Below are 24231 nucleotides of genomic sequence, written 5' to 3'. Positions count from 1 at the left end.
TTCGCTACTCTTTAATCTTCTTTTCATGAGGGGGAAATTTTTCTTTATTTTTTCTCTTCTCTTCCCTTTTCCTTTCCTTTCCTTCTCTCTTCTCTCTTCTCTTCTATTTACTTTTTTCGTTTCTACTTTTTCTTGTCTTCTAAATTCTACTTCTTCAAAAAAATGTTGAACCTTTCCCAATCCCTTATCAAAAGTAATGCTGAGGCAGTCTGGGGTGAGACAGTGATAGATCATTCATGCAAAGCTTTTGACCGCACAGACGAAAATCTGTCACGCAAAGAATCTTTAATTCCCAACCATATAAAAAGGCCAGAAAATTCCAATCTTATTCTAACTTGGAAGAAATTTGTTCTTGCACAAAGCCTTTTACAAAGCGTGACTAAACGTCACACAACAACAGTCACATAATATTATCAACTTTCCACGTGATTTTGGGTTACCAAATTTTACCAATGCGTCTTTTTCCAAAATTAGCAATGGCTGCCACAATAAGAAAACTTGTCAGCACTTCTAAAGCTCCTGGAGCTATTGGAGCTTACAGGTATTTATTCGAAACCTTAAACCTTAGAACAATCCATAGAGTTCTTACAATATTAGCTGGAATACTAAGAATATTGAACGTCAACTTTAAACTGCTCTTAGCTTATGAAATATTTGGTTTTTGTGGGATGAAAGTTGGATGAATATCAAATTTAGTTTATAACGTTCAAAACAGGTTAAAAATATGAATTTTTAGAAAGCTAAATTTAGAAGTAAGGCTCTTGGTAGTGGAAATGTTCATAAAGAAAACGAAATACATGGTCTTCGGAACAAGTAACGCAGATAAGGTCACGAAGTGTAAGCTTACAAGGGTGACACGTTTTGCTTCTTGTTCAAACGTTGCACCAAAGATGGCTACCGTACGTAAAATTGTCGATACTCCAAAAGGTATCCGTCCGCTTCCTGGAGTCTACAGGTATATGGAGTTTCGATTTAAGCCGTTCTGCTGTATGTTAGTAACTAATGGGGTGCGTAGAAGGTAGAACATATAAAAAAGAGAGCTATAAACTCGAGCACTTTATGACTTGGCGCCGTGAGGAGAGTGCAGTCAAGCATGAGTCTCGTCTGCTTGCTTTGCTCTTACTCCGTGGACAGAACGCATTTTTTTTTACTTCAATATCGACGATGGGTCCTCTTTTATAAGGATTTTCGTTTTTTTGTTGTAATGCTTTTTACACCCTAGGCTAGCTTCATGCACAAGTCTTTGTACAATAGTCACGTTTGTTTGGATGAGTGTAGATTTCTTTAACAAACTGAGACTCTCAAGTAACTTTCCTTTTGCATCAATCAAAAAGAAAGCAAGCCTTGACCATCCAATCATGATGCTTGGATTTATTGCTGGAAGCCATGTGGGTGGGGGGGGGGGGGGGGGAGGTGTGTGTGTGTGGGGTGGGGAGGGGGGGGTAAACTTGTGGTCCTCTGTGTAATGTCTCTAAATGAGATGGTTCTGCAATTTTACATGATCTTTTGAACCACCATGCCGAGGCAACTAGGTGGCAGTCTTAACCCTATGCTATTCCCCAAAATATTTTAATTATGAAGCAAATTGGTTGACATCTGTCATTGAAATCATTGTCTTACAGCCAAGCTGTCATCGCAGACAAGACGATGTACATCTCAGGTCAGCTTGGAATGGACCCAAAGGTAACAAAATTTTAAAGAGAGTGGAAAAAATGTTTATCTGCCTCTCAAGATTGAGTAAGCCATAGGGACGACTGGGAGAAAAAAATTAGTTACCGTTGCTATGTCCCACAAGCTTAATAAATTATCTAGAATATCTCAGAATTTGAAACTCTGATCGTAAAAAATTGATTATAAATTGTTTCAATAGACCAGATTTACTATCCTTTTTAAAACAGATACTGTGTAGTTGTTTGTGGGATAAGATTTCAATTCCACTGGGAAAAACTGCTGCAAAGGGTTCACTATTGTCTGAGGACATTAATTTTGATAATAGTTCTTATAATGATAATATAATAATAGTGCAGTTTTCGTATGACTGTGAAAAGTTCACAGCACGAACACGGTTGTGACACAGCCAGGGATACGACAGACAAATCACATTGCTCGAGAATTTACTCTCCATCCAATCAAATACCCGGAACATGGCATAAACACGGCTCGGACACGGTCACATCAAGATCACGGCACTTTTAGACCAATCATATTGCGGGTGAAAAAAATCAGCCAATTAAAATTCTAGAAAGTATCATGGTCACAGCACATCATGCTTACGGCACTGAGCTTTTCACAGTCATACGAAAACTTCACTAATAATAAATAATGCTTAGTATTGTATTTCATTTTTACTCATTATAGACTATGGAGCTGGTGTCTGATGATGCTGCTAGCCAAGCAAAACAGGTATGGTACTACGATAGTCCTCGATAACCAGAATTGAATGAGTATACCATTTAAAAAAAATTTCAAAGATTCAGTTTACCAAGAGAGTCCTTATAAAAAGGGTGAGGAGGGTCTGAGGAGAGTATTGTGAAATAGTGAAAGTGATGATGATTTTTTATGTGTAGGCTCTAACGAACATGGGGCACATTCTTGAAGCTGGTGGCTCTGCTTTTAATAAAGGTATGGTTAATAAAAATAAAACTTGTGTAACAATTTTTGCTGTCACCCCACCCTTAAGGAGAAATAGTTTTTGGCTTACTTGGAACTAATGCTTCGTCTTTTTTCAGTTGTTAAAACTACTGTATTGCTGGGTAACATCAACGACTTTCAAGCTGTCAATGAAGTGTATAAAACTTGTGAGTATATTTTGATCAAAGTTTTTCAAATTTGCTTTATTTATTGCTTAGATTAGATGCCAAAATAGGTGAGAAACCTAACTTCTAAATAGGCCGTTTGCAGAGAAACCTGCTAACTCCCATGTTCTGTGCTTTTAGTTTTCACTGAGAAGCAACCAGCAAGAGCTGCCTACCAAGTTGCAAATCTGCCAAAGGTGCGTGTTGGGGCTGAGAAGGAGAAATTTTGATGTAACACTTCCTTTTGATACTTATTATATCTTACCTAAAACTGTTATTCAAAATGGTGAATAATCAACTGTGAGTCAGTAACAAACTTCCATGTGATTGCACCTGCGCCCCTAATTCTGCATTCTAGTGCCATGCTATCTTAACTCTTATAACCACACTAACCAACTGTGAGTCATTCATCCTCGCAAAAATAAACACAGTTAGATACACGAAATCAATGTCCATGTGATTGCACCTGCCCTCCTAGCCCTGCATTCTAGTGCCATGCTATCTTAACTCTTATACCCATTCTAACCAATTACTGTGAGTTATTCATCCTTGCTCAGATACACAGGGTTATACAAGATATCCATAGGTTGAGGCACTAGCAACCCTACTAGACATTCTACCCCCTGCTCCAATATATGATATATCTTAAGCCCATAAATACAGAAACATAAAGAAACATATATACAGAAATATATTTTATTTGTTTCCAAAGGTGGCTAATCTGTCAGGAAACATTGGAAAACAAGTATAACATTGTTTCCATTGTGGCACAGGAACATGAAATGTTTCTGCCATACTGCAGAAACATTTGGTTTCTTGGAAGCAATATTTGTTACACATAGCTTTGAGCATGGCTAAACTGGGAAACGTACTGGGAACAGGGACACAGTAAACATATTTTTGGAAACATGCTTCCTTGTTTAGCCAGGGTTTTATACACAATCTAGCCATCACACATGTGGTAGTTTCTAAATATCATAACATTTCTGTTTTCTTGTTTTTCTAGGGAGGAAAAGTAGAAATCGAGGCCATTGCCATAGTTGGAGAGGTAAAGGATGAATAAGAGATCCATTCTCCTGGGTTTTTTGATACATTTGTAGCAGTATTTTACCTTAAACTATAACACAAATAAGACTCAAATAAAGATTTGATCCTATTCTTTACATCAATTTGTTTATTTTATTTTATGAGGCAATAGACTTTTAACATTAAGCTTTATTGCCAGCCTAAATACTAGATAATAATTTATTTAACACCAGATCATTGTTGGTAGGGTGTTGCCTAACAGCATACCATTAGCCTACGACACCCATCCCACCATTGTCATACTGATGCCTTACTGGCTCTGATTTTGGGGTGGAATTCTAATGTATTATCATTTTACTAGTGTGTGCACTTAGTTCCCATGATATGTATCGTCAACTCATCAAATCTTCAAAACTGTCCTTCAAAACTGTTGTGTGGAACTAAGATTACTTGAATTACTACTATGGTTTTTTGACATACTTTGTAATAGAAAGGATAGTGACTCAGAGATTAATTGAAATTGTAGGAAACATATGATCACTTCATAAGCTAAACGGTTTTCAAAAGAAGCCAGATGTCCAATTCGTAAACTTGACTCCGACGAAAGACTAACGTCCGAAACGTCAGTCTATTATCTTTTGTACCTACGGTGATAAAATTATCTACTACAACACATTTGTTTCAACTAAAAAACACCGACGCAGTCCAAGCTAGTTCCAAAACTAGTCGTTATCTACCTTTTTGCTTAGCATATTTCAGGATCCATAATCAAGAACTCATAATTCGTTACTTTCATTGATTCATTATCACAGACCGGTGATTAGTTTTAGAGAAATTATATATAGTTGATATCTTCAATTAGCCAGGGGTGTAGTGAGGTCTTGGTCATAAAATAGACGGGGGAGGGGGAGATGGGAATTTACTATGCCACTGCTCCAACCAAGGAAAATGCAAGGAGAGGAATGTGTGTGTACAATAATGCCCAGAAAAATTATTACAGAGATCCAAATATGATTTTCAGAAAAACAACACTAAAGAGAGAAAAACAGCCAATTAGAGAGAGAGAGAGAGAGAAAAGAGATAGAGAAAAGATGAAAACAAGCAAAAAAAATGTAAAACAAATAAACAAAAACGATGGCGAATTAACAAAGAGTTTTTCTGATGCCAGTGCATTTTTTTTCTGTCATTGATATTGTGTAGGTTCAAGAATATGTACCACCAAGAGAAAAGAAGTTAAGTAGATTATGACACTGTTGTGCATTAGTGTCCTGTACCCTTGTAAGGGCATAGAATATAAACAGATATGATATTAGATTGAAAACAATATTTTTTCTAAATCCTGAATAAAAGGAGAGAAGAGAGAAAATAGATGGATGAACATTTCTGAATATTTAGGCATATCATCCTTAGCCTCACTTTCATGCAGCTCATTAATTATCAACAAAGTTCTATTAGAATTGAACCTTTACGGCATCAATTATTACCATGAACCTGATTGCTGGGTTTCACTTGACACCGCTTCCTTTTTTCGTGTGGAAACCCCATCAGCTTAAACACAAGTTGTCAATATTTTTTTTTGGCTGTAGCACGATGGTCAGTGTTTGACCACCATTTGGAGCAGATGATGAAATTCAAAGACTTCTATCAGCTGGGTAAAATCCAGGAATTGATGTTGCAATTCTCTACATCCCCATAATGCCTTGCATCTTTGGGGGGTAACCAATCAAAAACCTGTCCCAAATTAAAAGGTTTCTTAATTGAATTTATACTATACCTGCTTTTATCTGTACAATACTGATTATCAGTTTATTCCAAGTTATTTTTGCGTGTACAGATCATCAAGAGTTTTGGTCTTACAGAAAATGTATTGACTTATGAAAAAATGTTTAAAATTTACCTTAAACGTCTTCAAGCTTCTATCTTTTTCCGTTTTTTACTTCATTTTATTTTTGGATACCAAACGAGGTATTGTCAACATTGTCTGATCAGCCTTCAGCAAAATAAGCGTGTTTTTACCCTCTGGTTACCCCACAAAGACGCAAAGTATTATGGGGATGTGAAAGTAGAGAATGAGCCTGTTTTAATATTTTTTTGCATAGCTGCATGGACACGAGGCTGATGCTGCCATGCATAAATATTAGAAAAAATGCATCACGTGAGTAGAGCAAACACAATGTCATCTGTTTTTGAACTTTATTAGCAATTATATTTCAAGAATTCATTAGGTTTTTTCATATTGGATAATTTTAGATTTAAATTCATTGATAATCAACATTTCTTAATTTTTTTTCTGTACATTGACAAATATATAAAATTATAGATAATTCAGATTAGTTCTTTCTAATAAGATTGATAAACTTAACATTTGCTTATTTCCAATGACATACATGAACATTAGATCAGCATAGCTGAAACTCTGAAATGGCTTCTCATTCGAAGCTTAAAGTAAAATATAAAACTAACAACGATCTTTTATCAGTTATTTTTCACTTGGTAAAACAGAAAAATGATTAGCATAGCTGGAAAGAATATGTTAAGATTAGAAAAAATGAAAAGTTTGAAGGAAAAACGTCGCAAAGATATGATTTTTGAAAAGTGTGAGTTTCGTATGAAAATATCTTTTGCCTAACAACGAATGCTTTCGCACGAAATTCCGATTTTTAAAATTTCATATCTTTACGAGTTTTCAACTTACTTTAAATTTCATCGTTTTACTGATTTTAACCTGCTCTTTCCACCTATGATAATTAATTTTCTGTTTACCAATTTAAAATAACTGATAAAAGATTATTAATGTTCAGTGGCCGAGTCTCAATGAAGCACTTCATTGGCTTCTCGTTGGTATTTAGAACACTGAAGTGGCTTCTAGAAAATGAAAACACTGTATAAAAGAAAAGTTGGCTTTCGGATAGTATTTCCCCACTATTCTCTCTTCTTATCCTTTCATCCTTTTCTACCAACAACTGTGTTAGTTGTTTTTCTGGTGCACGTTTTAAAAATTTACAAGGGATATATCTGTTCGTAGAAAATAATATCAAATTTTACTAAAGATAGGCCTTTTTAGTGATATTTAGTCCCCTCGACACTCTTTCTATCACCTCTTTCTTCTTGTGTAAAAGTAATACTAAATTATATTCAAAGAAATATTAAATCGAGTTCAGATCTAGCTACAAAGAATTTTAAGTGAATCGTGAATCGAGCTTGATTCTGTATCGACAAATTGAGAACTGAACACACGTGATCTTTGAAGGTTGGAAACATAGTGTTTTCTAGATGCGATATATGGAGCACAAAGTGTGTAGTGTATCATCCCAAAAAAGGCGTCTATCGCTATACTATTGCCGGTATTTGTTCAAAGATAGTACTATTAACCGACCAAGGAGAAAAAGCGCTCAAGGTTGCGCGCTAAACCTGTACAAATGAGTCTGTGGTCTTCAAAAACAGCAGTATGCATCGAATGCGAAACTTGACTATAAAGTTGCGCGCGTAGAAATAGATGATTTAGTCAAAATCATTTCATATCTACAGAAAAATCCGTTCTCTGCTCTTAGCTTTCTGTCGTTTCATTTTCTGGTTTTACTTCTTCAGTTCCTTCTGAAGGTTTTTCTTCCTCATTCGTTTTTTCGGCAGCTTCATCATCTTGCTTCTCTTCGCTCAATGCTTCTGGTTTTTCCTCTTGTGGCTTTTCCTCTTCATTTTTAACCTCTTCTGGTTTGCCTTCCTCTTGTTTCACCTCTGCTTCCTCTGCTTTGTCTGTGGTTTCTGTTTTTTCATTTTCTACTTCATTTTCTTCCTTATTTGGCGCAGTTTCTTCCGCCGGTTTTGGAGTATCAACTCCAGCGGTTTCCACTTCTGGCTGCTTAGTTTCCTCTACAGGTTTTTCTTCTTCTTTTGGAGGTTCTGATACCTCAGTTTGAGTTCCTTCGGCATTTTCCACAGTTGCTGGAGTTTCTTCTGGTTTTTCTTCCTCTTTGGCAGGTTCCTCTTTGATTGGTTCCTGGTGAACGTCTTTCGATTCCTCACCCAATGGTTCTTCTCTTGATTCTGGTTCTGTATCCTTTGTTCCTCCGTCTACTGCATCGACACTAGTAGAAGGCTGCTCTGCTGTAAAATGAATTAAAATTTTTAAAAAGTTCAGTCCCCTCAAAAACTACAAAACTCAAAGTTGAAGATAAACGAATTTTTTCCCTCTCGCGCTCGCAACGAAATTTTAGATTTTTGATTGCTTTGCCAGTTCAAGAGGAAATTACAGTGTATATCTTCAGCAGTTCGCAATTACCAGTGGATGCACCGTCCTGGGACGACAAAAAAGTTGCAGGAAATTACTAGTAAAAAACTCCTTTCTGCAAAATTTTGAAAGTGTGCGAATAAACTTGACAAGAACAAACTGAAATGAAAATTAGTTTGAAAGAGAGAAAAATTGCAACGGGTATCGGCAAATAAAGTGACACTAAAATGGCTTTCGTAGGTAATGGCGGAGTACGACCAGCCACCACTTTTCGAAATTGGAACTTGAACACTGAGCTAATGAACTGGGATTGCTTCGTTAGGCTATCATTCCATAAATAATACCTACTTATCTGAAAGTAAATTCCCCGGCGGTGATTAGTTATTGATTTCATAGGAGTGTTTCATTAAAAATTGAAGAAAAATAATTGCTCGCGAACAAGTGACTGAAACAGCAGTTGTTTTTGTTCAATCAGAAGGTGAAATATTCTGTCGCGATATGAAAATAAAACCCCCCAAAAAGAAGCCAGAAATGGAAAAAAGAAAAAAAATAGAACCGAGTGCGAAGTGAATTTTTAATTTTTCTCATCGTCATGGTCCTGTACGTAAACAGTACAAAGATTAATTCTCTCGCTTTCATTTGTTACTTTTGTGGACTTTTCCTAAGTGTTTTTCGGCCAACCAAAAATATGACTCTAAAAAACAAACAAAACTGTACTTATGTGCCAAAGATGACCTAAAATGTGACGTCTATTTAACTTACTATGACACTTACTATGAGAACGACTCACCGATATGAAAACCCTCCAGCTTGTTTTTCAGGGGTTTTTTTGCCAAAAAAAAACAACAAACGATCAGCAATTGAAGGCTGATAAACAATGGAAATTTTAGAGGAAGTAGAAGAAAAAAAGGTCAAAATTGAAAGCCGTCTTTCTTCTTTATGTTCGACAGTGTGTTGGTTTTCATTCTCGCAGTGACAGAATCGAAATAGAAGACAAAGAAGTTGACTTAAGCGATTTTAAAAGAAAATTTCGTTATACTTGTTTGAAGTGCGGTTTTCAAATTTAGACCAACTTCTCAATTAGTTTTTGTAAAAAATGTCGATTACTTTGGAAACAGTGTATTGCTAGACTGATTATTTTTAGGTGGTTATCATCGTTAATAATTTAGTTTTTTTCGTCTATTTGTCATAATTGATTTTTTATCTATCCGTTTTTTAATCATGAAGGTTCATTCATTTATCGAAGTTTTTACTTATTTTCTTCTGCCAGTTTTATTCTCTTGGTCAGTTAGTCGAATAACGAGTCAATTTTATTCCTCTTTTATTTATACTGTATTTGTTAATATTCATTCACTCATTTATGATCATGTTTTCCTCGTTCATTTATTCAAAAAGCATCCAGCTGATCTAAAAAAAATGTTAGCGAATAAGAAGCAAGAAAATTTGCAAAGCAGAGGTGTTATTTCTGCGTCACTTTTTCATATCAGCTGCATTTTATTTTCTCTCTGCCTGATTCCTGATATGAAGTGAGACTTTCACGGTACTCACTTGTTTACATAAACTTGTCAAGATTAACATTTTCGTTCATTAGCCGACTCCTATTCACTATCTCTGATTCATTCTCTCGTTCAATTGTTCCGATTTGTTTTCCGTTTCGCCTTCCAAGTTTTCTTTCGCCATTATTTCAGTGTTCTTTTTGGTCTTGTTTTTCTCGTGATTAGTTTCAACGAAAACGTTTACCAAAGTAATGATTCAAAATGTTCTATATTTTATTCTTCTTCTTCTGGAATTTATCGCAAACTAGCAAGATGTAAACTAAGAAAAATTAAAAGAAACAAATAATAAAATAATAACTGCACATAAACGAAAGAATTAATCACCAAGACGGAACAAAAACACAGTCCCAAAAAACAAAACGAAACAAAAACAAACAAAAAAACAAAAACAAAAAACAAACAAAAAAAAAACAACAACAAAAAAACAACAAAAAAAAACCAACAAAACAAAAAAACAAAAAAAGGCGGCAGAGAAACAAACAAACAAACAAACAAAAAAAAAACCGGACAAGTAGATAAAAAGACAAAAAGTAGACATTTTTTTCGGTGAATTTAGCCAAAGTTCAAACCTGCTCCAAAGATCTTTCTTTATTATTTAAACTAATAAACAAACTTTATTGGCTCTTTGGTATGTTAACAATTCTCGGGAAATGTCAAAGCTCTGGCAATGTAACGTACTAAAAAATATATTAGCAAAATGCAAAAATTTCGCGATATACTTATTCAAACCTGGAAATTTTTACAAAAAATTTCATTGAATTTTTTAAAAAGACCTTCCAAAAAATATCTGTTAAAGTTAGATCGCATCGATCTCTTAGCAACTACCCTGAGACCTAAGTACAAGGACTTTTATTTGGACAAATATCAAATTGCAATGAAACTAGAATAAATTTAAAATGTTCTATTGATTTAAGAAAAGGATTGAAGACAGCTTTTTCGTTTATATTCTTGATTTATATTCATGAATGATATATTTTTTACCTTTAGTTTCTGTCTCGCGCGCATCAGAACTGGTATCGCTTCGTTTATCAGTTTTTTATTTGCAATTTTTTTAGCACAATTCATTCAATAGTGCTTGTATTTTGACTTATATTTAAGTTTGAGTTATTTTGACTGCTGAATCGAAGCATGTATTGTTTTATTAGTAACATTTTACGAGCTGTAAACAAAAAAAAGTAAAACGGTGTCATAGCGTTCGTCGGACAAATTTTGGATATTAAAAAGACGCTTGGGAATTGAGATCTGACAAGACAAAAAAACCATCAATTTAGAATTTATCAGCAAATTAAAAAGCGAGATTTTAATTCGTAATTATACGACTCGCGCCTACCCAGATTACCCTTGAGTAATCTTCATCGACACAGTTGGGATGAAAATCCAATTTTGTCATCTTGGAAAGAAATCGAATACCGGCTTCGAAGATAAAGCTGCTAGCTATAAATATGTCCAAAAAATGTACTTTGGCAACACGGAGCGCGTTAACTCTACCGCCTTATAGAAGCAAAAGAACAAGATATTGAAGCTTATAGTTGACTGTTTGTTTTTTTGTACTATTCATCTAAATCGTAATCTAAGTAGTACTGAATCACCCGCGAACTGGGGAACAATAACGACGAAAGTTGATACGTTAATTACTGAGAAGCATCGTAGAGAAGCCCTCAGGGAACTCTCAAACTTCATTCACAAACAGCTTCGTAACTGGTGATAATTAGTTACATAGCAATTTCAAAAATGAGGTATATGTGGAGTATATTACCTGGTTTGGCCGGCTCCTCAGGAGGACTACTGGCCGTTAATGGTTGGACTTGATTGTCTTGTTTAGGGTTGACATCAGCAGGAGCTGGATCGTTCTTCGGTGAAGAATTGACAGCGTTTGCGGTTTGTACTGGCGGAGACTGTGCTATCGTCCTGGACTGACTGCTTGCAGTGCATCCCATGGTATTTAACTACGCTATGACCGTTAGAGAATACTCGTAGATGATCGCTTTGATTATACGTTTAATTCGCTTAGGAGGACTCGAAGTCTTGGTGTTCAGGACTCGGCGACCGAGGGATTTAGTGTCATGTGTTCCACTGTTTCCTGCACAGCCCGCCTTTGACCTTAGTGTTTGTTACTGTTTATAGCCGTTGCTAGGCCACCAATGTCATTTCGATCACTTTGATGTAGACCCAAGTAATTATTGCCTATTCAGGTGTCAATAGCATCAAGGAAAATACGCTAAGTGGGCTATAAGCAGCGAAGAGCAGCAAAGAGTTTTTATGGATTCACTTAGCCGGATCATTTTAGCTATAAATGATTTCAAAGTGGTGACCCCAGTAAACCCTAATACCTTCTCCAGTAACAGCTATCGTGATAACTGAATATCTAGAAAACCACATAATTATTCTTTTATTTATCATGTCATTTGTCAGTTTACCAGTGTTTTTTTAACACAAGACAAATAAACGTTGTCTAGAGCATTAACTAGGTCCTTGACGTCATTCTAGAATCCCCTGTCTCGCCCGAGGGAGAATGGAAGTGGGTTGAGACTGAAAGAACGCGTTGCTAGGACACGTCACGTCCAACTAGGACAGAACATTTGCACTAAAACTAGCGCAGATGTTGTATTTTTAAGTAAATACTTCGAATTCTAATTTTACTGAGAACATAGCAAAATATAACTAGAAATAGGTGGATAACAAAATATCCACTCGTCATCAATAAAAACTTAATTGGGAAATGAAGGCTTAGTAAAATGAAAGGATGAATCATGAAATAGCCGGAATCCCTCATCATTTGGGATGAATTTCGTTTTTTCTGTTGATTATTAGCGTCTAGTGTTCCACTGATACTTATGTTTTACGACTGGAGTAACTTGTGCTGACCCGTGCGTCTATCAATCAGTTATAAATACATTTTCGATCATCCTTTTCGTTTAGACTAATTGCTTTAAGATCTTTATCCATTTTCGCCTCTTTACGAGCCCTTTTCTCCACTTAATTAAAGCAATAGCAGGTTTTTTCCGTGCTTTGTTGGTTTAACTCAAGAATGAAAAGCTTTGAAAGCATCACCACTTGTACTGCGCACGTAGAGTTGTATTTTTAGAGTATAGCTTTTGAAATTCGCGATTGGATCTGGACTGATACCATTTCTCGTCAGTTTTGTTCACCATCGTAAAAAGAAAGCAAGAGAGAGTCTAAAGCGCGCGCGATCAGCCCCTTCTTTCAGAATTCTCTTAATTGAGACTTCATGTAAGCTAATCTAAGCGTCCATAACAGTCTTTCAAAAACTCGTAATGATTGCAACCCTAACATGCGCCTTCTGGCACGAAGAAGCGTTGGCGGAATGGTCTGTTACCAAACATTTTCTGCCACCTCTTCTCCCAATCCCCGCCTCCATGTTAAAAAGTCACGGCCGGGAACATGTCACAAAGCAAGGGAAGCGCGCGAAGCATAGCCCTTAAGGATTTACTTCTTTAGGAGACCTGAGGCGAGGGGGAGACGGAGCGGGGATGAAAAATACTACACGCGCGCGAAGGGGTTGGGCTTAATTTGCGTTTGCGCACGTGATCTACGTGAGTAGCAGGTGTCTGTAAGTCCTGTCAAGAGAGCATATAGATTCGGTACAGGAAATGGTTGACACAAAGACAAGATGTCAGAGGTGAGAAAAGTTGGCGACCAAATCCAGTAAGGCATGCTGAAAAAAATTACGTAACTGAACCTGTGCCGTGTGTGGTGTACCGCAAGTATTATCATTGACTAAACAGTTGTCTCGAGCACTGTGATTGGTTCAATGGATCTTCTAAATTTCGTGCCGTGACCGTGCCGTGTCATTTCACGGCTTCCTAATCTTTGAAGTACCTTGCGTCCCTCCAGTCGTACGTGTACTGGTCTAATAGGCATCATGAAGCTATTGGAGTACTAGGCACCTGACAAGGAGGGGGTGTGGGTGTCTACTATACATTAGATTACCATCTGGGGTGGGGTGGGGGAAGGGAGGGGTGATACTTTAGTCGCTTTATGCATGATGCAGACCAGAATGATGGATATGATGATGATGAACAGATGATAATGATGATTAATGATATTTAGTTTTTAAGGCATATTGGGATGATTTGTCTTGATCCAGATTTAACACCAAGCCGAGTTCATGAATGATCATCATCTCAAACATCATCCAGTTATCATCGCACAGTTCAAACCAGAAGCGGTGGATCAGGCTGTGAACATCTGTCTCAAGACGGCAGCCGTATTTTGCCACTCATATTCATATTCTATTCCAAAACCAAGGAATCCTGTTTCCCAGGCAACAGATCCGTACCATTAGCACCTCGCGCTCGGATTACTGATCTCTTAGACGTGTGTTTTAGATTAAAACGTATTAACTTGTCTGGTATTGTTCCGCTGGTTCCGCGATAATCTGATAACACACTTTTTTGAACTTTAATTTCTTGAATAACAAAAAAAAAAAAAACAAAAAAAACAAACAAAACAAACAAAACAAAACAAAACAAAAACAAAAACAAAAAAACAAAAAAAACAAAAAAACATTTATTCTCATAGAAACAGGTTTTCATAGGAACTTCTAAATTACAGCTTTTATTTTGGGGTATTGCGCGCCAATCTTGGTTTGAGTTTTTGCTCTGTACACTTAATGTTTTTCCTTCTAAATTTTGCATTATGCGTGAAGTCGGATCTTACGTTCAGAAGTATTAAATCTGGATATTCAGCAGTCGTATATGTTATTATTAATTTGCTCATGTAAGTAGTTAACGCAGAGCTGATTCCTGGAGAGTTTGAGGCATTTCATCTTCAGTAACACATTTCATTGCCTGGGTGACTTATTTTGCTTCTTAATTGCACTTCAATCCATGTTAATTAAGCGCTATATCGGTTACCAGATTACCTGGTTTTAACCAGTTTTGTTTCTAAGACGTTTCTTTGCATTGCATATTTTTATAATGTGTCTACTTTTTCGGTATTTCATTCTTCTTCTTTGTTCGATTCCCGGGGGGGTACTCCGCTAGGATTTGGGTAGGGGTGTTCCGCTGGGATTCTGAAAGGGGTCACCCTGTTTATGACAAAAAAACTCAAATTCGTAGACCCTGTTTATGACAAAAGGTATAATTTATTGCACTGAGTTCCTGTTTCAATTATCATGCCAGCTCACGTATCGCTTTTTGAAGACCATAGTAACCAGTTTCGGTCAATTCGAAAGTAGAAACCCTGAATATGACAGGAAACTCAGGAAAAAATTTGGAACTTGAGTGAAATTGCATACCCTGTTTATGACAAGAAGCTCGAAAAACCATACCCTGTTCAGCGGATCATCCCCGTATAGTCCATATATGGGAGTACCCCCCCCCCCCCCCCACCGGGATTCGATTATATTTCTCACCGGTAGTACGCTCGCCGTACGCACAAACAACAACAGCGCACAAGAGTACCAATATAGTCCTTGGGGTTTTTATGTAAACCGTTATCATTAGATCAATATTGTTTTCGCTCCTTTTGGCTCCGGAGGGAATATGTAGAAAAGCCCCCAAACAACTATGGAAACAGAAAAATTAAAATACACTAAGAATCTGATGTGATTCGGCTCAAAGTCGTCACTGTTTATTTTTGTTAAATATAAATCTAGAAAAATATGGAGGAACGAAGATATTGGTCGACCGCTTAGTGCTTTAAACTGGAGCCATTTCTGCGGTGATAACGTCCTATAGCCTCTCTGCTTGATTCTGATTCAGGCAAGGATTCAGGAAATTAAGGTTTAGTTGGTTACCTATGGAGTCACGTTCTTCCTACGGCCTGGGGCACCCGCTTGATATAAAAACTAAGAATGCGCAGAATCCAAAAGGATTACAGATCTGTAATCAGGTTTACTCAAGCGGCCATAATAAAACAAATTGTTAATTCAAATTGCTAGTGATATTGAAATCATCAAAACTATAAGTTATTTAAAAACCAAAAAAAAATAGTGAGTACGTATAATCTAGGTTGGACTTCGTTGGTAAAGATAACGTCAAAAGACACAATGGTGTTATTAACTACAACGACCAGAATCCTTTGCACACTTTCTTTTGTTCAGTTAATTAGCACTAATTGTCTTACTATTCTCATGAGGGAATACAAATTTAAATAAGAAAGGAAATTCGCGAAGCATCTTAATTGGTAGTGGTAGCAAATGACGCCATCATGCAAACGTCCTGATAACAATTAGTAATTGCACAGGTCACGTGACCACGTGTTAAGATTGTGAGATTTTGTTCCGAGAATCTTCGAACTGTCAAGCTTTGATGTGCCATGTCGTAGTTCTTTATAAATATATTTTTTTAATTCTAAACAACAATAACAGCAACAACGACTCGTACGGACGAAGACGACAACAAGAGATTTTGCATTCACACGTGACAACGGAAGATAACGTCACCTCTCTTTCTCTCTCAAAGGGTCTTTTATGAGTCAAGTCCTTATAAAACCACAAACTTTGTGCGAACTGCGTCTTCCACTAATGGAACGGCCATGCAAGAGACAAAAAACAAAAACGTCTTTTGAAATCCATTCCCGTACATCCGGACCAATAATCCCTTTGGGCACGAGATAACAAGATTTAGTAATCACTACACAAACCACAAGTTTTTTTGTTTGTCAAACTGGTGGATTTATTTACACTTCGTTAACGTAACATAAACTAGAGCACTGAAAGTATTTATATAATTTTTAAAGGTGAAAAAATGCTATAAAATCCATTAACGTACCTACCTACCCGTCCCTGGAAGCTAAACTACGGGTTCAAGGGGGCTGGGGAGGTGGTTCTGTCGCAGAATTTCAACTGAATGGTTTGAAGAAGAGAGAATGTTTTCTTCAAGTTCAGAAATGACTTTCAAATTGATCGCATTAGTGACCGAGTTGGATGATTTCCATAGGATTTTTATTCATGTATTTGATTCTTGTTGCTCAACGATGCGTTAAGAGACAAGCCAGTGATAACTAGTCTCTGTTTAGCGAGTAAAAGACCTAAACAGAGCAGTTGATCACCCTAGGGACATACCTAACAATTAATCAACAATTATGATTTGGAAGCCCACAAAATACTCTTGTTTTTCAATGTGCTGGTTAAGTTTGACTGCTTGGGTGGTTTCGCGGCGATGTGAGCCTAAAAACTCGAACCAAGTCAACGGAAAACTTTGATTTTGAAGAAGACACTTACATGTGATAGCTAAACTTCTAACCTATGTGTCAATCTTGGAGAATTTTGAGAGTCATTTAGAACTTATAAACAAATTGAAATCACTAAATTTGGCCAAGGAACAAGAGAGAAGATAATGGAGTTGGAAGAAACAAGACAACAGCTGATGCTCGTCGACAATACAGCCGATGTTTCGAGTTCTTCGAGAAACTCTACCCAAAGTGAAGGCTTCACTTCGAAAAACTTTTCATTTCTGGAGTCGTTAAGATCGATCCGAGGTCAGAAAGGTGATGACAGCGACCCTGATTTGGAATTTCTCGAACCATCCGACAGAAACAAAAGGTATTATAATTACTGTCCCTACGCCAATTCAACGCAGTTGGATTCCCGAGCTGAACTTGGTTCTGGTTGCAGTGAGATTGTTTACAGCTTCAACACGACTCCACTGCCAATTTTATCGTCCAGAGAGTTTTCAAACGCCTTAGAACAAGCATGTCAAGAAGACTTTCTAAACTACATTCCTGAGATCACTGAGAGTCCTTCGAAGAAACGTCTTTTATTGAATAATAATAATAATAAAACTCACTTGAAATCTTCAGAGTCGTCAACAGAGAATGACAATCATTCTTGTCATTCTCAGACGAGACGAAAAATCGTCAATGGTTTGGAACAGTACCCTCAGAAACCAATACCTTATAGCTTTACGAATAGTGAGAGAGATAGTGGTGGTATTCGGTCTCAAAACGCACCAAAGTTGTACCAAAATTTTGAAGGTGTTAGATTCAATGGCCCTGACAGATTTTCCAAACACTGCCCAGGTGGTATAAAATATAATTATTCAAGTGTAAACTCGGAAAAGAATCTCAAAGGAGAGTTTGGTTTGAGTAATGGGGATTCTAAGACCTGCGGTAACCAGTATCCATACAGACATGAAGTGGAATTAACTGTGAAGCCAGAAAATGTCTGGCCTAGGAAAGACTCTGATGTTGTGTCTACTGTAAAAGTAAGGGTTGATATTATGCAGACTTGTAATGCTGGTGTTACAACAGATATGCCTGTACCACCAGAAGTAACTCAGTGCTTTATCGAGACGTCGAGTACTCACCGAATGACCAGGAATGACAGCCAAGATACTTTCACTCGGAATGTCCTAAAGGGATATAACCAGGGTAAAAATGAGTTAACAACTTGTAAGAAACAGTTTGAAGATTCAACAATATCATGCAAAGTTGAAGCTGAATTTCCTGGCCCACATCAACATGACCAGGCAGAGAACAAACAAGTAAGCAAAATGTATGACAATTCTTCGCCACCGAAATCTCATGTTTCTTATGTCGATCTTAAGTCTGGTTCATCAGAGCAGACTAATGCTTTGGGCAATCCAACTGAAGGCTTAAAATGTTCAACTCTGAATCATGGATCTTTAATTCCTTTGTCACATTTGGGTGTTGTGGATCAAACAACATTTTCTAACACTGAACAGACAGATTTTGGCTCAAAATTATCGAATAAGGATGATTTTGCTCCTGGTATTACCAACGAGCTTAAAAGTAATCCTCAAAACTGGACTGTCAAGCAGGAAGCTGCAGTAAAAAAGGCAAAAACTCTGAACAATAAGACAAACACTAAGGAGAAATATGGAAAGGAAAGTACAAGGAAGGGTACTGCTGCAAGTAAGCTTGTTCCTATCCTTCCAAGACAAAATCCAGAAAATATATTTTTCAATGGACAGTTGATGTCATTCCAGAACAGTTTTGCAGCCAGTAATGGAAATAAACCAGTGATGAATCAGAAGGATGTTTTTCGCAAGAGGAAGAGTGTTCCTAACAAGAACGTTTCTGGCAATGAAGCAGCTCTTGTTCATTCTAAAAAACCCTGTCCCTTGCAGTCAATCCCAACAACATATCCTATACAGTACCCTATCGATGCTACCAACCAATCCCAGCCCTACGTGAGTACAATGCAGCATCAACCAGATATGTTACCATTACATATTGTACAGCAAGGTAATGCAGTACAAAGGGTGATGTCACCTCAGATGCCTACATCGCCAATACAGAATCTATCGGATCTGGTCTCCAAGCTTATCCCAGATGTGAATAATATTTCTGAACAGCAGAATAATAAACAACTAATGGGCTTTGTTGGTAAGTGACAACATAAAATTCCTTTTTCATTGTTAGGGAAACAAAAAAAAAATTTAGTACAAATTCCATACTAAACATATTGTCACTTTTCTGGGGGTAATGTCCAATCTTTTCTAGGCCTGGGTCCGTTTGTACAAAGCCTGGATAGTGCTATTGGGCAGATAAATCCTTATCCAGTTGATAAGTCGATGCTAGCGCTGTTTTCCAATAAATTTATCCACTTTTCTCATTTAATGGTTACCAAGGTTTTCACTGACTTCATACTAATTTCTACCAGTTAATTGATAAGTTAGCTGCTCATAGATACCATTAGTTACCATTCTGTGGCATTCATAGCATTGGTTATGAGCATGCGGTGTTGGTTTTGTGCTTGGTAAATTATTAGAGATATAAAAAAATTTTTTCTCAAGCTAATATCATCTCTTCCCATGAAAAAAAAAAAATGTCTGAAGCTCAGATTATTTTCTAAGAAAAAGTAGCTTGAAGTCTAAACATAATATTTATTTACAAGTAATTGGCAATGATTGTTGCAGTTGCATATTCTGTACATGATAATTGACTTTGGCGAATGCTTTGCATTTAAACAAGACTAAGCCTGTACAAGTTTTAGTTAAGGATTATAAGGGATTACAGTCTGGCCCACTTTCACTTTTACTTACAGACAACCAATACATTCAATATTCTAATGCATACATAACTCACATATTAATTTTCACGGAGGGAGTTATAGAGCTATACGACCTCCATAGCAAAAAAAAGTTTTGTCCTCTAATTTGACTCTCCCTGAGGTTTCATAGAAAGGGTCAATAATATTATACAATATATGTAATTTATGTATAATTTTAGAAAGCATTTGTATAGAAAATTGCATGATCTTGAGTATAATTTGGAAATTAATAGACACGAGTAATGTTTTGAAAGTTCTTGTAATTTCACGAGCCTTTAGGCGTAGTACAATTAAAGAACTTTCAAAACATTACGAGTGTCTATTAATTCCAAATTGTACGAGAAGATTGTGTGATTTTTTGTTTATAGTTCACTCAACAAAATTTCAGTAAAAAATGCGAAGCGATGCCGTTCATCTTTGTCTATTTGGCGGCCGATTTTCAGTCCATCGCGCAACTGAAATGCATAAAAAAGATTAGTTCTTATTAGTTTTTACAGCTTTTTTTTCCAAAGCGACTTAATTCGGTACTCCTACAGAGTACAATTAACGCTATAATTGTACTCTTCTCGACCAATCAGAGTCGAGTAATTTTGTTGAGTGTACTATAAGAGACATAATGCACATGCTGATTGGTTGGCTGGCTGCTATGTTAATATCCAAGGAAAGAGATAGACTCGTGGAAAATATTGTTCAAAAATATCTCCTAAAAACAATATAAAACGACTGCTTATGACTCAGTATTGTGACATAAACACTCTGGGAGCTGTAGAGCACTTGAGAAGGAGAACACTTGGCTATGCCTTGCGTTCCTAAACTTGCATCTCTCATGCTCTACAGCTCCCAGCGTGTTTATATCACAGTACAGAGACATGCATTCCCATTCTATTATCACATATTATTGATTATTAATTTTTTCTATACAATCATTTCAAACCAGGTCCATGCGCAACTGTAGGCATTCCATTCAACAAAGACATGTTACGGCGCAAGAGCCAGTGTGCATGTCCAAACTGTGTTGCAGGTGTTAATAGTAATCCCAGTCCAATGCAGCCAAAATACCATAATTGTCACTATATTGGTTGTGGAAAGGTGAGTAGTAGGTGCTAACTATGTTCACACCTCATTCAAATATAAACTAAGCTTTGAATTATTTAAAATATGCTGGAAGACAACAATACATCAAATAATTCTAGTTCTACCTACATAATTTTCCTCCTTATTTTTATTATTAATTTACCTTGGATTTTTTCCTAGTTTTTGTTTTTGTTTTCCTGCTGAATTTCTGATATAATTATGAATCTCTTTATTGTTTTAATGAAATCGTCTTGAATGTTTCCATGAGAAGACAGAGAGGAGATAATCCCTGATTCAATATCTAGTGTTAAAATGAATTTAAATATTACTTTCCAATATTCAAATTTAAAATATTTTACACCCGTATGTACATAGAAGAAAAAAAAGTCTAATTGATGTTTACAAAAATCATTTTATTTTTCTGTATGTGATCATGCCATGTTTGATTGGCTCATATAAATATGTATATAGTCCTTGTCTTAATAAGAGGGTAGCACTTTACGACCAGTGCCTAACAAAACCTGTGGCCCTCAGAGGGGAAAACCTGGAGCAACACGAGTATATAAATAGTTAAATTTACCACAAATAACTAAAGTGATAAAACATTTTGTCTTAGAAGATCATTTTATAGTGACATCGTCTACACCATGATTAGACCAAATATTATAGTTAATCTTCTCACTAGTGGAGACAAATTGACCCCCTCCCCCATGGGGTAGGGCTTAGCACCTGACCCACAGAGAACAAGTGAAGGACAAAAATGAATGTTTTTTTGGCAAAATGCGATAACTCACATGGAGTTATTTTTACCCATACACCCTGTTTATCTAACTCAGAAGAGGCCTTTTTTTCTGGTGGTAAAATTGTGATGTTTTTTTTAGGTGTATGGCAAGACCTCTCACCTAAAGGCTCATTTAAGATGGCACAGAGGGGAACGACCCTTTGTCTGTAGTTGGGTAAGTCTTTACATCCATCAAATTTACACCGAAACAAATTTGTAGATTTTTTACTTAATTAATATTTTCGAAACTAAAAGTCAAATTTCAGAAATGAATATACTGTGGGTTTTTATGTGTAATAAATAACATATTTATGCATAGAAATAGTAATAATGAACACCCAGCATCGAAGGGGGGAGGGGAGGGGGTTTTCACTGGTCAGTATGGGGTCACTATTTTGGACTACTATTTTAACCTTACCCTGAGCGATATGAAGTGCAGAATCAAGAGAAAATTAACTAAGAGAAAGAATCCCCACGCCCCATCATTAACACTCTTCCATGTGTTATGTGTTATTTTTAGAATCATTGATGCTATTTTTAGAGTCATCGATGCTATTTTTAAGATCATTCAAATAATCGTTTGTTTTACTGCACGCATAATACTGCGCATTCTCAAAAAAACATGGTAAATGTGATTCTAAAAATAGCATCTAACGGTGCCTGAGATTCTTTCTCTTTATTCATTTTCTCTATTAGAATTCTTTTATACAATTTTCTATTATGAGGTTAGTGTGAGTGAGCGCAGGCTCATTAAGTTTCACCCTCCCCTTTCTCCTCCCTTCTCCCCTCCCCAAAGCGCCGTTAACCAAGCTACACGCATCCTTCCTCTTGCTTAAAAAACGTCAATGTAGCGGGCTATTTATTGTTTTCTAATACGTTTGCCACAGAGCGTCGATGGAATGCATTGCGGAAAAAGCTTCACTCGTTCGGACGAACTACAAAGACACCTACGAACTCATACGAAAGAGAAAGCTCATCGGTGCAATATCTGTAACAAGGCTTTTGGGCGCAGCGACCATCTGACCAAACACTTGAGAATACACAAAGCAAAAGACGTAGACAGCAGCGGGGAGAAGAACGAATCGCAACCTGGCAATAATAAAGATACGACGACGCACGATCATTCTACGACAAGAGGCCCTGAGAATGAGTCGTGAATCGAAGCCGGAGATATTGAAGTAAAACTTTATTTACGACACTAGTGCAAAAAATAATGGTACGCTTAAAAAGAATTTCATTGGGATATAACAGTGCTGCGCCCCCTTAATTTTTGCAGCACCGACGTCATCGTCGACGTCATCCAACATCATTCAAACTATTTTGTATATAGATAGATATATAACAAACTTGTGTTTCACTAGCCACTGAAGCACATGCGACCGTAAGCTTAAGTATTGACGGTTTTCACAGCCACCATGTTGGATGAATTTAACAAAAAATGTGCTATTAGTCTCTCTTGTTATATCATCCAACATGGCCGCCGTGTTTTTTGCTATTTCATTCTCTTGGGAAAGATTAAAAACCAGCAATTCCGCCCTTTTGGAGAAATTCTGATGCAAACGTAAACTGAAGGTACTTGTCACCGATGTGATGATAATGGCGATCTTTCAAGAGAGTTTTGAGAAATTTGAAATTCAGTCTGTAAAATATTTCGATGATTAAGAATTTAATACTACTTAACTCAGTGTAAGACCAATTAGTTCAGTTAATCATAACGTCGACAATTTCCAAAATTGGAATCTCTGGTCCAATCAAAAGGATCCTTCAATCAAATCTGTATACTTTCTATTTTGACTGTATAAAAGCTAACAATAGTATTTCTCCCACCCCTCCCCTATCAAAAATTGACCTCCCCACCCCTCCCTCCGAACACGACTCGAGACATCTGTCCTCATTGGCAACAGTTACTCATTAATAGCTCTTGAAAAGAGTAAGATTTATTTTTTTATAGCAACTACAGATAATGTTGTAGGAACATGTTCTGCTGGACTTAGATATTGCTTTTTTTCGCTCTTGCGATGCAAGAAAAACACGTAGTTTTCTTGTACTTTTGCCAAGGCTCTTTCGCACGGGCGAATTTTGTTGTAAAAATGCTTAAACTGCGATGAAAGTTCCATCAAAAGTCTCCTGCACGAACGGGTCTTAAAAGCTCATTACCAATTCACCATTTGTAGCTAGGGCGTGATGTTTTCCCATTTCAGACCACGTGTCATTTTCTTGAAAAAAGATTGTTTGTTTGAGTTGTATTCGTATTCATATATCTTTTTATACGTAACCGTTAGACAAAAAAAAAGATGCTACAGGTAATAACAGCTGGTCTAAAACGGGTAAACTTTACGCCCAAGGTAAAAACGATCATCCATGTGGCTTTCCTTCACAGCATTCAGCATTCAGGAATCATTCGCTACACTGTATTTTGATATCTGTGTCTTTGATAATGTTCGATAATATTTAATAAAATATTTAAATAAATAATACATATTTATCATTTGTGCCGGTCAGAAAATGCTTATTTTTGGTAACATTATTTTGTGTAATCGTTTCATATTTTAAAAATGTAATCCAAATCTTGTAAATAAAATAATATACTAGCAATCAAAAAAATTGGAGCTGTTGCATTCTTATAGAGTATAGAATGAGATGGTTAGGATGTTCTTTTTTCACTTTTGATGACCAATTTATTAGCGTGAGCATCATTTTTTTCTCATTGATATTAATTAATTGATAACAACATACATTTTTCCCCGACTACTGAATGGCTTCCAATCTTAATCATGCCCAATCAAAAG

At 36.5% G+C, this 24231-nt stretch overlaps 3 protein-coding genes across 5 annotated transcripts; 2 read left to right on the top strand and 1 right to left on the bottom strand.

The window, feature by feature from the left end:
* Positions 1–249: 249 nt before the first annotated feature.
* Positions 250–3958, top strand: LOC116288938 (2-iminobutanoate/2-iminopropanoate deaminase). 2 transcript variants are annotated; one of them, XM_031695805.2, is made up of 7 exons: positions 250–541; positions 1623–1683; positions 2359–2403; positions 2568–2622; positions 2730–2798; positions 2937–2992; positions 3802–3958. In XM_031695805.2, the coding sequence occupies exons 1-7, from the start codon at positions 453–455 to the stop codon at positions 3856–3858; spliced, it is 432 nt and encodes a 143-aa protein (XP_031551665.1). In that variant the 5' UTR covers positions 250–452; the 3' UTR covers positions 3859–3958. The 2 variants fall into 2 exon arrangements, with proteins under 2 accessions (XP_031551665.1, XP_031551664.1); XM_031695804.2 differs by lacking the exon at positions 250–541 and adding an exon at positions 808–955.
* A 2042-nt stretch (positions 3959–6000) lies between these two features.
* LOC116288939 (uncharacterized) lies at positions 6001–11717 on the bottom strand. 2 transcript variants are annotated; one of them, XM_089032914.1, is made up of 2 exons: positions 11362–11717; positions 6001–7922 (listed from the first exon to the last, which is right to left on the bottom strand). In XM_089032914.1, the coding sequence occupies exons 1-2, from the start codon at positions 11540–11542 to the stop codon at positions 7369–7371; spliced, it is 735 nt and encodes a 244-aa protein (XP_088889040.1). In that variant the 5' UTR covers positions 11543–11717; the 3' UTR covers positions 6001–7368. The 2 variants fall into 2 exon arrangements, with proteins under 2 accessions (XP_088889040.1, XP_031551666.1); XM_031695806.2 differs by having other exon boundaries at positions 6001–7925; positions 11362–11708.
* A 4695-nt stretch (positions 11718–16412) lies between these two features.
* LOC116288940 (uncharacterized) lies at positions 16413–24046 on the top strand. Its single transcript, XM_031695807.2, has 4 exons — positions 16413–18920; positions 20525–20676; positions 21543–21617; positions 22330–24046. The coding sequence occupies exons 1-4, from the start codon at positions 16910–16912 to the stop codon at positions 22597–22599; spliced, it is 2508 nt and encodes an 835-aa protein (XP_031551667.2). The 5' UTR covers positions 16413–16909; the 3' UTR covers positions 22600–24046.
* Positions 24047–24231: the final 185 nt, after the last annotated feature.

The sequence above is a fragment of the Actinia tenebrosa genome, unplaced genomic scaffold (genome assembly GCF_029948245.1).
Source record: "Actinia tenebrosa isolate PJP-AT-01 unplaced genomic scaffold, QUT_ActTen_1.0 PGA_scaffold1__47_contigs__length_23844297, whole genome shotgun sequence".
Taxonomy (NCBI): Eukaryota; Metazoa; Cnidaria; class Anthozoa; order Actiniaria; family Actiniidae; genus Actinia; species Actinia tenebrosa.
Note: the sequence above shows the minus strand (reverse complement) of the source record. Positions and strands in the feature narration are given on the sequence as shown.

What these genes read in the sequence shown, in the direction of transcription:
- LOC116288940 (XM_031695807.2), top strand. Translation starts at nt 16,910, where the DNA reads ATGGAGTTGGAAGAAACAAGACAACAGCTGATGCTCGTCGACAATACA. An exon ending in ACAACTAATGGGCTTTGTTG is followed by an intron (nt 18,921 to 20,524) that starts GTAAGTGACAAC and finishes ATTTCAAACCAG; the next exon opens with GTCCATGCGCAACTGTAGGC. An exon ending in GACCCTTTGTCTGTAGTTGG is followed by an intron (nt 21,618 to 22,329) that starts GTAAGTCTTTAC and finishes CGTTTGCCACAG; the next exon opens with AGCGTCGATGGAATGCATTG.
- LOC116288939 (XM_031695806.2), bottom strand. Translation starts at nt 11,542, where the DNA reads ATGGGATGCACTGCAAGCAGTCAGTCCAGGACGATAGCACAGTCTCCG. An exon ending in TGAGGAGCCGGCCAAACCAG is followed by an intron (nt 7,926 to 11,361) that starts GTAATATACTCC and finishes TTCATTTTACAG; the next exon opens with CAGAGCAGCCTTCTACTAGT.
- LOC116288938 (XM_031695805.2), top strand. Translation starts at nt 453, where the DNA reads ATGCGTCTTTTTCCAAAATTAGCAATGGCTGCCACAATAAGAAAACTT. An exon ending in CTGCTAGCCAAGCAAAACAG is followed by an intron (nt 2,404 to 2,567) that starts GTATGGTACTAC and finishes TTTTATGTGTAG; the next exon opens with GCTCTAACGAACATGGGGCA. An exon ending in AAGTTGCAAATCTGCCAAAG is followed by an intron (nt 2,993 to 3,801) that starts GTGCGTGTTGGG and finishes TTGTTTTTCTAG; the next exon opens with GGAGGAAAAGTAGAAATCGA.